Source organism: Melitaea cinxia, chromosome 3 (assembly GCF_905220565.1).
Source record: "Melitaea cinxia chromosome 3, ilMelCinx1.1, whole genome shotgun sequence".
In the NCBI taxonomy this organism is placed as follows: domain Eukaryota; kingdom Metazoa; phylum Arthropoda; class Insecta; order Lepidoptera; family Nymphalidae; genus Melitaea; species Melitaea cinxia.
This window is the reverse complement of record NC_059396.1, coordinates 11,615,597-11,631,521: the sequence shown is the minus strand read 5'-3', so window position 1 is coordinate 11,631,521 and position 15,925 is coordinate 11,615,597. Positions and strand designations below refer to the sequence as shown.

General features: G+C 34.7%; 1 protein-coding gene across 1 annotated transcript in view; it reads right to left on the bottom strand.

The window, feature by feature from the left end:
• Positions 1-14,360: 14,360 nt before the first annotated feature.
• LOC123669469 (neural-cadherin-like) overlaps positions 14,361-15,925 on the bottom strand; it is a 93,475-nt gene continuing 91,910 nt past the window's right edge. Inside the window, 2 exon segments of the mRNA XM_045603074.1 lie at positions 14,361-14,617; positions 14,912-15,088. Coding sequence (XP_045459030.1) covers positions 14,514-14,617; positions 14,912-15,088 — 281 coding nt within the window. The 3' untranslated portion in view covers positions 14,361-14,513.

The window sequence follows — 15,925 nt, the reverse complement described above, 5'->3', positions numbered from 1 at the left end:
TTTACAGTTACCTACATAGAAACGCATTTTAGATAACATATTATAGTTAGTGGGACATGCATACAGCTTCTGTCAATGTTTTATGTACGGGTAAGATACGCTACTGCAGAGAAGATAGTCACTTAGAGCATGTAACAGTAATATTCAATAGCCGTTTTAATCAATCATTGATCATCAATGTGCAGGTGATAAGATTCGGTAAATACTTTATAACAGATATGGAATTTGAGTTTTGTATCAAACTTTGTAATCTGTACACTAAACCACCTATCGCTGCACCTACTTTCGGCTATTGGCTGATGTAAATAAAGTACACACAATTATTGTTGGTTTCGAACCAACCATTTAATAAATTCTAATATAACAGGGGATAAAAGAAAGAAACGTGACGGTTATAAGAATCCAACTTTGATTTCTAATATGGAAACGTCTGACTTTTAATATCATACAATATTTAAAGGCGTGCTACATACAGCAACAACTTTTTTAGTAATATCGTCTTGTACCAAATTATGATGACTTTTTGTGAAAAAGTAATAAGTTAAATACAAAATAAAAATGTTATAATACCTAAGGAATTTTTAGAATTAAAATAGAATAATTTAATTGTCTCAAATGTCAGGGATAGAAATTTGAAACTTTCACACGAACTGATATAAATTGAAGCAAAAGACGAGGTATATTCCTTTGCGAAAATTAGGAAATGACGTTTGTAGAACAAATTCTTAAGACACTGTGATACCAAGTATTTTTGAGTTTATAGGTTCGTTAATTTAATAAAAAAAAATATTATCTGCCTTTAAAGTGTTTAATAAATAAACATCTACAGATGAGAAGTTTTATTAATCATCTTTTACCTTATAAAATTGTTCGCCATGTTTATAGTTCTGAGACTTTTTCGTAAAGGTTATTAAAAGATTATTATGCTACAAAATTTCAGACAAGTCATAGCTTTAAACATTTGCTGGTCCTCGAGACGAGTAGGTAACTCACGTAAATCAGAAAATGTTCTCCTAAATAGAATTTTAATTAATTGTTGAGCAGGATATTTCCTGCTGTGTCCTAGAGTGGGGTAGGCCTCAGTGAAATGTGTTATAATGTTATTTAACTGAGGTAGAGCACATGAGGAAATATCTTTACTGTAAAAAACTTGCACAATCAGCTATCCATTATACACAAAAGTACACACACACACACAGACACACACACATACACACACGCACACAAAACAGCATGCGAGTACTTACTCTCACTTCGCTTATACTTAATAAAATATTCGTTAATATTAAGAAGAAAAAAACTTATTTTTAAAAACAATTATGTTTTGATGGTAAATATTTCCAAACTTTAATAATTGTCAACCTTTTTTGTTTTTTTTTCCCAATTTTGTATTTATAATCTTTGTTTTATTATTATGTTGTCATCTTAGTATACAGACTAGTATTATTTATGTTTTCGCTATCTGAACGCAAAGTCTGATTATGTAACAATAAACTAATTTTTGGGGAAGACACTGTGGCCTGTAACACAGCTTTTTAAGCTAGCACGGGTCGCAGGGCTTCTTGATAATGTAAACTACATAATTTGAGCAAATGAAGACTATTTATTATTATTATTATTATCTTGCTCAAAATCTAGAACCGTCCGACTAGGGAAATACCTGAACCTTACAGAAGATCACAGCTAAATAATACTGCTTTCTAGCACTGTCATGTTCCTGTGCTGAGAAAGGTGACCAGAGCTCCTGGTGGGACTGCAGTTAGGGTTCGAAATGCGTTTGCAATGCTTCGGTTGTTGCAGGCGTCTATAAATTACGATAATCGCTTACCATCACGGGAGCCGTACCCTTGTTTGCCGACATAGTTGTAAAATAATTGTTTGCTCGCAAACGAAAAAAAAAACCAACTTCAATTACATCGACAAGTAATACAACGTAGGTCGACGAAAAATGAGTCAAGTAAAAACGCATTATTAGATATAACTCGAAAAGTAGTTGTTAGATCTCAAATAAATTTAAATGGGACCAAATAACACACACCACTTTTCGATTAAAAATTTTTTTGTCTAAATCGGTCCACCCAGTCAAAAGTTCTGAAGTAACATACATAAAAAAATACAGTTGAATTGAGAACCTCCTCCTTTTCTGGAAGTCGAAAATAACAACCAATGTTGACAAAAGCTGAAAAACGTCAACAAGTCCAGAAATCGCTCACTTTTTATCGTTATTATATTTATCTATACAAATAAATAAAATTGGAGTGTCTGTAATATTAAAATAACCGCTTTTTACTAAATGCATATGAATGTATACACGGGACATACCTAAATAACATTTTTTACAATTTTTGTCTGTCACTTTGTCTGTCTTTTTGTTCCAGCTAATATCTGAAACGGCTGTAACTTAGGCAACTTTTATTTTAGAAATTTATTAACAGCTGCTTTTGCAGCGGGTCACAGAGGTAAAGGATCTAGGCGTTCGATTTACCTCTGATCTCAACTTTCGGGGGCATATAGCCGAGGCATGCAAAAAGGCGTACCGAAACCTCTATTTCATGAGGCAAGCGGGAAGCTTTACCAATGTAGCCGCTTTGCATTATACGAGGCACTGGTGAGAAGTCATCTGGGGTGTAGCTCGGTTGTATGGTCTCCGGTTAAGGTCAAGTATAAGCTTATGATGGAACGCATCCAAAATTCACTAGGTTCCTCTACCTTAAAATGTATGAAGTGTATCCAGGCTATCCCTTGCTGTATCTCAACTTGTTCGTTATAGGCATGGTGGGATAAAGTAAGCTGGAAACACGGCGGAAAGTCGCTCTCGCCAAATACCTGATAAAGGTGTTACGTGGTGAGTTAGACAGTCCGGCAGTTTTGGAGGAGTTGAAGTTCTCCGCACCACCTGGCATTATCGAGCGTCGCCGGCGGCCGCCGCTGCTGGCGCTGCCGCCCGCGCGCTCCGGCCTGCTGCGAGACGCGCCGCTCTCGCGGTCGTTGCGAGTGCTCAAAGCGGCGGCATGCCGTGTCGATCTGTTTAGTTGTACCTACACTGGACGAGTTCACTAAAGTTTGTTATAAATTGTGTCAAGTATGACATTATTTATTCAATCTGACATATTGAAATTGATTTTATTTGTATTATTTTTTTTTTAAATTTAATTATTTGATTAATTAGACGTAAAATTATTATTTTTTAATTGATTTTATTGAATTGTTTAAATTAATGGTTAAATTTAATGTTACAGATTGAAATCGATTTTAATTTCATTAATATAAATGTACTTATTTGTGATATTATTATTGAATGTTTGTTTTTATAAATTTTGTGAATTTTTAAAGTGTGATTATTTAATTAGTTAGACGTAAACTATTATTATTATTTTTAATTGATTTTATTGAATTGTTTAAATTATTTGTTAAATTTAATGTTATTTGTATACAAAAATCTGTAGATAGATGTAGAATTTGTGATCAACTCAACTAGCGCATTGAGTTCACTGTAATGTTAGTTTTAAGTTGTTTATGCATAAATAAATAAAATAAAACACTCTGCTAACTGAACAACAACTTTTTTGTTAAATTCAACGCGGACAAAGCCGCGGGCACAGCTATAATATATATTATATATATATATATATAATTATATTAATATATATATATATATATATATATATATATAAAAGCGAAAGGTCACTCATTACGAAATCTCCGAAACTATAAACCCCTACAAACATGAAATTTGGCAGGTAGGCTCCTTATAAGACGTAGGCATCTGCTAAGAACGGATTTTACGAAACTCGATCCCTAAGGGAGTAAAACGAGGGTTGGAAGTTTGTATGAAAGTCCTATGTTTTTGAAGTAAGAGACTTGAAATTTGAAAATAATGTATCTTTAGAAATCAACTCCTTTTTGGGGTTAACACGTCAACACGCCAACACGCCAATACGCCAATACGCCAACACGCTAACACGCCAACACGCCAATACGCCAATGCGCCAACACGCCAACACGCCAATGTGCCAATACGTCATCACGCCAACAGTCCAACGCGCCAACATGCCAACACGCCAATACGCCAACATACCAACACACCACTACGCCAACACGCCAACACGCTAATGCGCCAACACGCCAATACGCCAACACGCCAACACGCCAATGTGCCAATACGCCAACACGCCAATTCGCCAATACGCCAATACGCCAATACGTCAATACGCCAACACGTCAAAACGCCAACACGCCAACATGCCAACACGCCAATACGCCAACACGCTAACACGTCAATACTCCAATGCGCCAACACGCCAATGTGCTAATACGCCACACGCCAATACGCCAATGCGCCAACACGCCAACAGTCCAACACGCCAACATGCCAACACGCCAATGTGCCAATACGCCAACACGCCAACACGCCAACAGTCCAACACGCCAATACGCCAACACGCCAATACGCCAATACGCCAACACGCCAACACGCCAACACGCCAACACGCCAACATGCCAACACGCCAACACGCCAACATGCCAACATGCCAATGCGCCAACACGCCAACACGCCAATACGCCAATGCGCCAACACGCCAATGTGCTAATACGCCAACACGCCAATACGCCAATGCGCCAACACACCAACAGTCCAACACGCCAACATGCCAACACACCAATGTGCCAATACGCCAACACGCCAACACGCCAATACACCAATGCGCCAACACGCCAACACGCCAACACGCCAACACACCAACACGCCAACACGCCAATACGCCAATGTGCCAACACGCCAACACGCCAATGTGCCAATACGCCAACAGGCCAACACGTCAACAGTCCAACACGCCAACATGCCAACACACCAACACGCCAACACGCCAATACGCCAACACGACAACACGCCAATACGCCAACATGCTAACACACCAATACATCAACACGCCAACACGCCAATACGCCAACACGCCAACATGCCAACACGCCAATGCGCCAACACCCAACACGCCAATACTCCAACACGCCAACACGCCAATACTCCAACACGCCAACACGCCAATGCGCCAACACGCCAATGCGCCAACACGCCAACACGCCAATGCGCCAACGTGCCAACGCGCCAATACGCCAACACGACAGGAGGCCAACAAAAATAACAAACCGTTATTTATGATATTATATCTGTCCAGGTCCGGAAGAAGCCACTTCGCCATCTAAGGACATCGTGGCAAGTTTGCCGGGAAAACTTTGTGACTATATTAATTTCATTGTATCTAATGGTACCATAAGTGAAAATTGCAACCAGTTTGCTGCTGTGCCTTAAAAACCATACTATAAAAAGTTTCTGGCTTTCTAATACCAAAAAAATATTCCTTAAAATTTTCTTAAATTTATTTTAATTTCAAAATTTGTATAACATTTATTTTCGTTTTTTTACATGAACTGGTTCATCTTACCGTAAATTATATTTTAGAAAACATTGCTAAGATTGTTTTTATTACTGTTATAGTGCAGTCCTTAGTGCATTTAATACGCCTAGAAGTAATATAAACACATTATGTCCTAGTGGATAGAACACAAGAACTTCATCTGATAAAATTGACTTTAAAATATTCATCGCATGCTTTTTGGTGAAAAAAACATAATGAGGACCCTACATGCGGTAGAAATTCCGTGTCTTATATTTCTATTCAAATGCGTGCTAAAATAAAATTGTAGGCGGATATTTATTAGACGAAATAACACATTGAACACAATTTTTTTTTATCAACGATGAGCGTATATCATTTTTTACTCTGGACTTATATTATTAAACTGACTTTTATTACGTAAGTATAGTATTTAACGATGGCCGATAACTCAAAAATGCGGAAACAATGTTTAAAAAGTATGGCTTTTCAACCCACATGTAATGTGCTCAGTATTTATTTTAGTACGTTTATCTTCGGCGACACATAGTATTTTACATATTGCATACGGTGAGTTCATATATTTGAAAATAGAAGATTTTAGGGGACGCTTGCTAGTTCCAGATGATTGAGGTGTGTGAGGGCAATTGTCGAGCTTTTTTAGTTATCGTAAAGAAATATTTTTATTTGTATATGAATTGTAATTTATTACAGAAGAGAGAAAAGTAAACTTTCATATGTTGTTGTTCCTATATTTTCTTTATTGTGACGTGACGCAGTTGTGCCGAATGGCAATGTGTCTCAACGCTCGTTCGATATTTATTTATATATGTTTTAACATCACTGGCAATACGTATGCGGGCGAAATATTATGTTAGTAAGCTTGCGGTACTCCATCTCACGTTCTAGCTGTTGTGCAAGTTCCATTCTGTTTAGACACAAAAATCAATAGTACTTCACACGAATTTGCAACTGTATACCGCTAGTTTTTATTATGAATGTTAACAGGAACGTTTTGTTTCACGGCTTTATGTAGAAGATTTACTATGCAAAGCTGCTAGAGATGAAGGTTTTAGTTAAAAAAGTTCGTTACAGTAAATCTTAGTGGGTTCGAAAATATTAGTAAATAATTAATTATTCTTATAATTATAAAAATGATTAGCTCCGTGAGGAAAAACAAAAAACAAACAAATACACGGCATAGAAATAATAAGCTTTAGGGGGTTATTTACTCTGCAGGATAGCAGAAATAACCGCGATGTTAAATATTACAGGCTTCTTAGATGCATTTCAAAAGTTTGCGCTTTACTACCGCTGTATCCTGGTAAAAGATAATACAACACACAGACATTCATGTAACAAACACAGAGTAAATTTGACCAAAGTAGATAACCCACATAATGTTAAATAGGTCACGTATTCTGCTCTTCTGGTGGAGGTCCGACATCATCACGTTAACTTGAACAGAACCAGCTTGTAATATACCACTGCTGAATAATTGCCTCTTTTTTCATATGGAAGAAGTGTGAAACTTTATCCACCTCGCTGCTTCCCTGTGGTTACGTTGTTCATCAATATTTCTTCCCAACGATTATTATCAGCTTAAACTTAAATAAGTTGCCTAGCCCTTATTTCCACCACTTCGTTTTAATAACACGTTACGCTATAGGTTATATTAAAATTGAATGTTTACTTTACATTACATTTATAATAATTAAAAACTCTCTTTTACTAGTAGTAAGAAGTTGTTTCAACTAACACGTCTGCTACAACTGTTCTGACTTAATAAGTTCATCTTTGAAAAATCAATTACCTATATGGCGCCGGTTCAGTGATAATAAGTTCGTTTCATTATGTGCTTTGTATAAATTAAGTAACAAATAAAAAAGAATTGTGTGGTTTTATGAAACCACGATGCAAGTGAAACCTTAGTGAACAAAACCATTTACATTATACACAGATCAAAATACACAAACACCGGAGAACACTTGCACGAATAAGTGAGAATATAACGGTCAGCTGATGCGAGATATGGACGCCGTCATATTGACCTTGGCTACTCTAACGGGACACGGTACGACATTCGATAGACCAAAAGACGAACGAATATTTTTGGGGCGATAGAATAAAAATTTTACTTACTATAAAAATAATTTATTGCTTTAAAAGTAGTACATTTTATACATATTGTTGGGTATACCCCGAAGTACTTTATTAGCTTTATTTATGTAGCAGGAGGCCCCACTCTTCCCTTATATCATTTCTATGTACTACAAGATATTAATTTGCTTTATATATATTGCACCTAAATGGATTTAAGGCATACTAAGTGTCTCTTTAATAATCATATCAAGAATTTCAAAAGAAAGTCCTTTCCGGACAACTCTATTAATTTGTAAGACATATTAATGTTGTTTATATTAAAGACATTTTAGACACACTAGTTCCGTAACTTGAAGTTTTACAAGGATATTAAGTTTTCCGTGTATAATTTTTATTTGTATTAAGAGGAAGTTAGAATGAAGTCTCCCATCTTGCTAAAATTGTATTTGATAATTAAATAATTTTGTCGCCGTTTGGAAGTTAAAACGTAGGAGAGTAGCAGTGTAGGTGTATGTAGAAAAAAGGAATTAAAAAATCTATACTTAAACGTAGTAACATTTACTTACAACTGAGTTTATTGTTTATCAGTAAAAATAGAAGTTAAAAAAAGGGGTGTGACAAAATAATTAAGACAAAAAATCAATAAGTAAATAAATTATGTAATTAAATAAACACGGTGGGGAGACCCACAAGGACTGGACAAACACCTAGACTACGGCAAAAATCTGTATGACCATTACAAATGTTTGTCATGCGCGGGGATCGAACCAGAACCCGCAACCACCACAAACCAATGCTGTGACCGTTGCGCCAACGCGTCAACTAAGACTTAAAAATATTTAATTATTAAGCATGAACATATAAGGATGTGGATTGTATATTTAGCGACTAATTGCTACTATTAATTTATTATATGAAACTTTTTCATGAGGATTTATAATTTTTAACCCACTTCAAAAAAGGAAGAGGTTACTCAATTTGACCGTATATATATATTCTTTTTTATGTGTGTTCGGGGATAACTCCGTCGTTTATACACCGATTTTGATAATTCTTTTTTTGTTGGAAAGGAGATATCCCTAGTTTGGTACCATGATAAGGAAACCAGGATCTGATGATGGGATCCCAGAAAAATCGAGGGAAACTCTCGAAAATCCGCATTATTTCATACTAGGTTTAACGATTTTGATGATTTTTAATTTAATCGAAAGCCGATGTTTATCATGTGGTCAGATTTAAATTTCATCGAGATCTGATTACAACTTTTGGAGTAATCTTTGATAATGCGTATTTACTTGACTATTTTTTCGTCTACCTACGTTGTATTACTTGTCGATATAATTAAAGTCGGTTTTTCTTCGTTTGCCTGGAAACACAATTATTGTGTTAAATGTTATAAGGATATTGGACTAATTTTTTTTTAATTTAGTACAAAATAATAGTATCAATAACAGTTTTCATTAAATTTGTCTAGTTATAAAAACTACATATTAATTAAAAAAAAATATTTAAAACCTACGGTTACCTAAATTTTTCCTTACTTGTGGCAAAGCTGTAAATAGGAACAAGGAGGGTTTGTGGTTTGTACGTCAGACAAAGGTCCACGCTAAAAGGTTCTAAATGTATTTAGATAGTGGTTCCATGTTTTGTTACCACAGGTTAAATAAAATAATATACGGAAATCACTATTTACCATACAATCAACAGTGCTGTGTAAAAATATTTAATAATTTAATAACTGTGAATAACTTCGATAATTTTTCTGTGAAACCAAAAAAAAATGTGTCAATAATTTGGAGAATCTATTATTTTGTTGCCTCAGTGTGGGTTGTTTGTAACGTTGTCGGTTGTATAAATTGTTATTTAACTAGACTCTCATTTATAGAACTAGAATTCTCTTTTAGGAAACTAATAATAACAGAACGTAAATTTGATCCAAATTTTGTTATGTAAATGAATAGGTATAAACGACTCCTATTACGAAATTAGTTAATTTTCAAGGATGTTTAGTGAAATAGGTGTTTTCCTCATAAAGGGTTGGTGTTATTGTTCGAAGCAGATATTTGTTACTCGCGTCGATCCTTTAGATTTAATTGCGACTTATACAATATTAGACATTGTTTTCAGTTGTTAAACGTTACGTTATTTTCAACATAATTCTCTTGTTTAATTTAATGTTTACGAGACCTTATACGAATTGAGAAAGTTAAATAAAACGACATTACGTTCATCGCCCTCCCTACGTCTTTTTAAATACTTGGTATCATAAAATATAGAGATGATGATTGTATGACGTCAATTATTATTATTTACATACACACCTGTATATGTATATGTAAAATCAAAAAACCAATCACCTTGCAAGTGCATCAGTCGAGTAATAGGTGTGAATGGAAACATTTAAATGTATCAGGGCCATACGACTATATTTTTAAAGCTTTTTTAGAGATCAGCGGTAGTTCTTACTAGGTTGTAATTGATAACTTAAAAAATATACCTACCATATTTTATGCCACCCGATAAAGCGCGGTTTTAAACTTACTTTTTACTACTTTATTTTTCGAAAACTTTTACTTACCGAGGTAAAAAATAGCGTCGATAACTTTCGTATGGAACTGATTTCCAAGTTTGTTTTACAAATCTACTAAATAGATAGCTACTTAACCCTTCTACTAGATATTATATAGAACTAGCTTTTACCCACGGCTTTGCTCGCAGTGACTTTTTTTAGTAAAAAGTATTCTATGTTACTTATAATACCTCCAAGAAAAAAAGTTTCATGATGATCGGTTAAGTAGTTTTCGCTTGAAAGCGTAACAAACAAACTTACATTCATATTCATAATATTAGTAGGGATATATAAGATAATGTCTTGTTCATGAGACGGGAGGCAGTCTAGTGAAAAAGACATTCGTAGATTCGTAGAATGTCGAAATATATGAGCTCCGCAAAATGAAAATAAAAAACATGGTAACTATCCCGTTTAAAAAAAATGTAATAAAAATAAGCATGTTAATTTAAAATTAATTCTGTTTACAAAAAAATGAGTCAGTATTTTTTTTTAATAAATAACTGTCACTTTTATTGTTCGGACAACATATAAGAAATATGAATGTATGAAAAAGCTATCGTCAGTAACCCAAAATATAATCGTAGTTTGAATATTTGCTTCGAGATGGTCACTGTGAACGTTTTTATTGATTAACAATAAAAAAATTTGTGACCTGATTACTCGGTGGGCACGCTTGACTGCCCGACAATGACAACTTACTATTTTCTAAAAGTCAACGAACTTTGGTTAGTATTATGTTTTACCAATTTCATATAATGGGAAGATTCTTGATCCAACTTTTCGTATATTGCAAACCGTATTACACTTTTATTATTTATTTATTTTTATTTAATTTATCTCATACAATCTATACTTATAATAAAATGGTAGGAAAGTCAAAACTGTACATTGAATATTTTTTTTTAAAAATACTTGGGTTGTGTTCACAAAAATATGGTTTTAAGAATTTTTGTCTGTTGGTCTGTATGTATGTCCCGGATAAACTCAAAAAGTACTGCATGGATTTACTTTAAATTTGGTACAAATATGATAAAAAGTCGGGTCAACATATAGGCTACAAATTATCACGCTATCACCTACGGGGAACGAATATACCTTTATTTCTTCAACGCATTCTGTAACAACGTGTAGTCTAACGACGCATATTTAAATGTTGTTGTTATTATGTTAATAACCATGCTATAAGCTAGCTTCACACTATAAATAAAGACATTCTGTAGTATATTTAGTATCAGCATTGGTCCCGTGCGAAGCCGGGGCGGGTCGCTAGTTATAAATAAATATAGACTATCTTTATCCTGAAATTCCCGCGGAATCGGACAAAACGTATGTGAAAATAATATAAGCGAATTTAACGAATATCATTTGTTCTTCGTATACTTACGTCTGTTTTTGACGTTTTTTCTTGATTGTATTTTTTTTTGTGTAAACTCCTTTAAGTTTAGAAACAGGTATCCTTATACCTTATTATCTATCTTCGTTTTCACCTGAAAGTATTATGAAGTATATAAAGTACAAACAACTAAAAAGACTATTATCATGACGAAGTATTGTGAGAACAGTATTTTAACATATATATTTGAGACTAGCTGTGCCCGCGACTTCGTCCGCGTGGAATTCAACAAAAAAGTTATTGTTCAGTTCGCAGATTTATAAAATAAATAAATTTCTGAAATAAAAGTAGCCTAAGTTATTCCTTAACATCAGCTATCGGCCAGTGAAAATCCCTTAAAAATCAGTCCAGCTGTTTCAGAGATTAGCCAGTACAAACAGACAGACAGACAAAAATTGTGAAAGTGTTATTTTGGTATATGTCCCGTGTATACATCCATCTGCATTTAGTAAAAAGCGGTTATTTTAATATTACAAACAGACACTCCAATTTTATTTTATTTGTATAGGTGTATAGATTAAAAGTTAAGAGATTACTCATTAGAGAGAAATTAATATTATCATACAACTTAATTTTTGAACATGGAAACTTTGATTAATCATATGGTTATTTATAATAACACAGATATGTCCAATATTTATTGTTTGATTTCTTCATTTTTAAGTTCAATTATCGTCGTATTACCTCAAAGGAAAATGTTACACAAAAACATAACATATAAAAGAATAAATATGTTATGATGTTACCTATTTTGTTATATTACGTTTTGGTGAATTAATGTTTCTCACATCACGCTTTTTCTGTTTTTTTTTAAAGGTTTATAAGAAATAAAACCAACAAACATTTTTTTTAATATTTTATTCATTCTTTTATGTAATCGTCAGAGTTGTACAACTAAATAATCACAGTTGAAACAAAACATAACTATCGGTATAATAATAATTAATTTCTAAAATAAAATTATGTGCACCGGCGTCAGTCGCAGCGCGAAGTCCGCACCACTTGCAATTTGTACTGGGATTCTGTGCTCTGCTGTCTTAATTAGGTGTACAGGTTTTATAGGTGAGGAACAATCGATCATTAAAATAAATTGTGAATAGCGTGACTACAAACTCGCTTCCAAGGCGCCTAAAGCGTGAAACGAAATTATCTAAATGCCATAAAACGTAACAGAAAAAAAAATGTTTGAACGTTACATTGACTATGAGAAATATTTTAAATTCGCTAAGTACAATTTCGATTTAGTCGAGACATTTATAAGAACATTATTTAACGCTCGTTGAAAGCGACGTATTGAATTATTTTGTTTTAATAAAAGTACACGTTTTCAGACAACGCAGAGCTTAAGAAAAATGGCGCTTGTCTGTGCATTTAAATGCACAATTCTGTCGCGAGGGGAGGAAGTACAGTAATAAATCGTTAAAAAAATTCTTATAGTAAAGACTGAAATATAAAAAACGGACCAAAACGCTTTATATTATAATTCGTCTATATGATTACTGGCAGTGTAATGATATATATAAAGGAATAATAATAACTTAGACGTCGGTTTCGGACAACCATTAAACTCCTACTTACATGATTAGTAATTAACGAGAATTGCTTTATTATAGAGACGAGTAATTTTCGAGTGCAAACTAGAGGTGTTCTTATCGTAGATATTCAAAGTCTATAATTAAACAACCGAATCTACAAAATCTTAGGCTTCGAACGCATAATAAAATCAGTCATTTTAAACACAATACAGTATATTCTAAAATTTACACTGATCCTAATTCGATGTCGATGTGAGACAGTTGTTAAGAACCTGTATTTTAATTAATTAATTTACTATAAATTCTTAAAAATTAGCATTAAATTAGTGACTTCTAACGGTTGCAATAACTATCTCACGTCAAAATCGATGGAATAAACCTAGCACAACACTCTTAGTAAGTTATTGATGTTTTCCTAGGTGCGACTAAATTTATATTTAAATATACTGAATAAATAAAGTGCAAACACTTAACTCTACGGTCATTAGCTGCGTCGACGACGCTAATAGATTGGCACGTTCCCATTCACACTCGCAGTGCATCGCTCGCAGTCCGACGCTACGACTGCGTCACGTCAGCGACGTGTCGTGACGTACACGTGACGTGTATGTGACGCCCACGTGACGCTTAGTGTCGGAAACGTTACGTTGACGTAGTAACGTACCGTGAAACAACGCTAGATATGAGCGATGCACGTACACTCACACCGACTTACGCTCACGCTCACATCTCTCAAGCTCACATATCTCGAATGAGACTCATCATCAAACACTATTATTTAATTAGCTACTTTTACGAGTAGACCGCAGATCTTCACAGATAGTCTATTTTTATCGTCTAACACTACACGGAGACTCGGAGAGGAACACCAGTTACTGTACAGTTAGTTCACTTACATGGAAACTTCGAGTAGAATGTAAATTGTTTTACATTAAACTAAGATATTAGGGGGTAGTCGTTAATTTATCGTATATACATCCCCCAGAGAGTATTTCACATATCGAATGAGCATTATAAACTCGATGTCCAAAGGGACTCTATATTATAATTATTATAAAATATAACATATTTTCGTAGTAGGTACACCGATTTAATGCGGAAGGGCCGTACGTAGAGTGATTATCACGTAAAGCTGTGGACTTACAAAATACTCGTATAAATTATTCACATTTATAGCACACTATCTACAAACACCCACGATTCATTTACATCTGGCCCTCCGGCAGAAATCCACTTAACACGTTAGCTTCCGATAAAATACAGACATAATATGGCTAAACTCGAACAAAACTTATATCAAATATTTGGTAAAGTAATCGGTTAAGAAACCTTATAAAAAACGACGCAATCATACGTACACATGTCTTAACTTACAGACATATTTAAGCTAACATTTTTCTATAGTATAAAATAAACTTGTAGAAAATCGTTTAAGATGATGGCGGTGGTCGCGAAGTGGGGGGCGGTCCGTGCTGGTGTGTATGTGGGGGGGTGTTCACAATTGACAGGTCACTCTACAGCTGCTCGTCCATGTCGGGTCCGTACAGGTCAGCCAGCTTGTCGAAGCGCGGCCCCCACGCGCCCAAGTAGTCATATTCGTGCACTTCGTCGTCGGTCCCTGTCGAATTTATTCCTTTTACTTTTCGCCATTCAATTCAATCTCTAATAAAAATACAGGCGAACAGACAATCTCAAAACAATTGATTTTCACTTTAATGATATATCTAACTGTAAATAGCGTCAAATATTTAAAAGATATAAATTAATTAGATTTTGTTCTTTCCAAAATATCGTCCAAAATTTTTAGGATAATAGAGTCGACAATTTACTTTTCATTTAGGCCTTACTTAGAATAAGGATTGCTCAATGCAAAATATAATGTAAAAAAAAAACTTCGGACTAGGATACGTACCAGAAGCAAGCGAAGACAAAGACCCGGCAGTGCTACCGCCACCCTCATACGCGTAGTTCCTGAGGTCGTCGAAAGGTGGCGCGTTTGGGTCGCTATCCGCTCTTCGCTTGTGTTCTTCTATGAACATACCCACGTTGGTCTCCCCCGGTAGAGGCACACCCACGGCTGGTGGCACTCCTACCATTGGACCGACTCCCAGGCCCACTCCCATCAACGGATCTAAATATTAATATTTATTACATACGTAGTCTTCAGTGCATACTCATATACATTGAGACATTGAGACAACCAATAAGTTTCAGTTGTGTTTCGATAATTAGTTGGTGTTCAATAGTAGAAAACACTCAGTATAATCAAAATAATAGATTCTCTTCACAGAGTATCGGAAAATTGCTGGCGAAGACAACAAGTTTCTTTATACACTTGATTCTTAAATCACATCTAGACAAGCTGATTAAGCCCATTCTTATTTTCATGAAGCGAATATTTTATGCGACTAAGGCTCCTTTACATAAGATTAAAGCATTAAAGTGGATTTGATAATAGGTCTAATTTAGAACGAGGATAAGCGAGCAGCAGCTTTTCAGTTTAAATTAAAATAAAATACTTGTTTCTTGTTCTACTGACGTAAAGCTTTTGGTTTTACAAAGTTTATTATGCTGATTTAACGAAAGAAGAATGATGTCAAACAAAGCTTTATTTTGCTCTCAGTTGTTACCGTCACAGTGGAATCGGACATTATTGGATACTACAATTCACATAGAACGAAGGAACATTTTAGTGACTGCTATACGTATAAATCATTGAGCCGGGTTAAAGCTCCTAGAGACTTGTCGGACCAAACATCAGACAAGCGACATTTACAAGGGCCTTTTTTGCTTTTGCCTTTTGAGTGGAAAAACTCAAATACCCAAAGGGCTGTCTTCAATACATAAAATGTCGTCGATCATCATATATGTATTAAACTTTAACTAGCGATTCTTATATACTTTATTTTATGATTTTTTCTTTGTC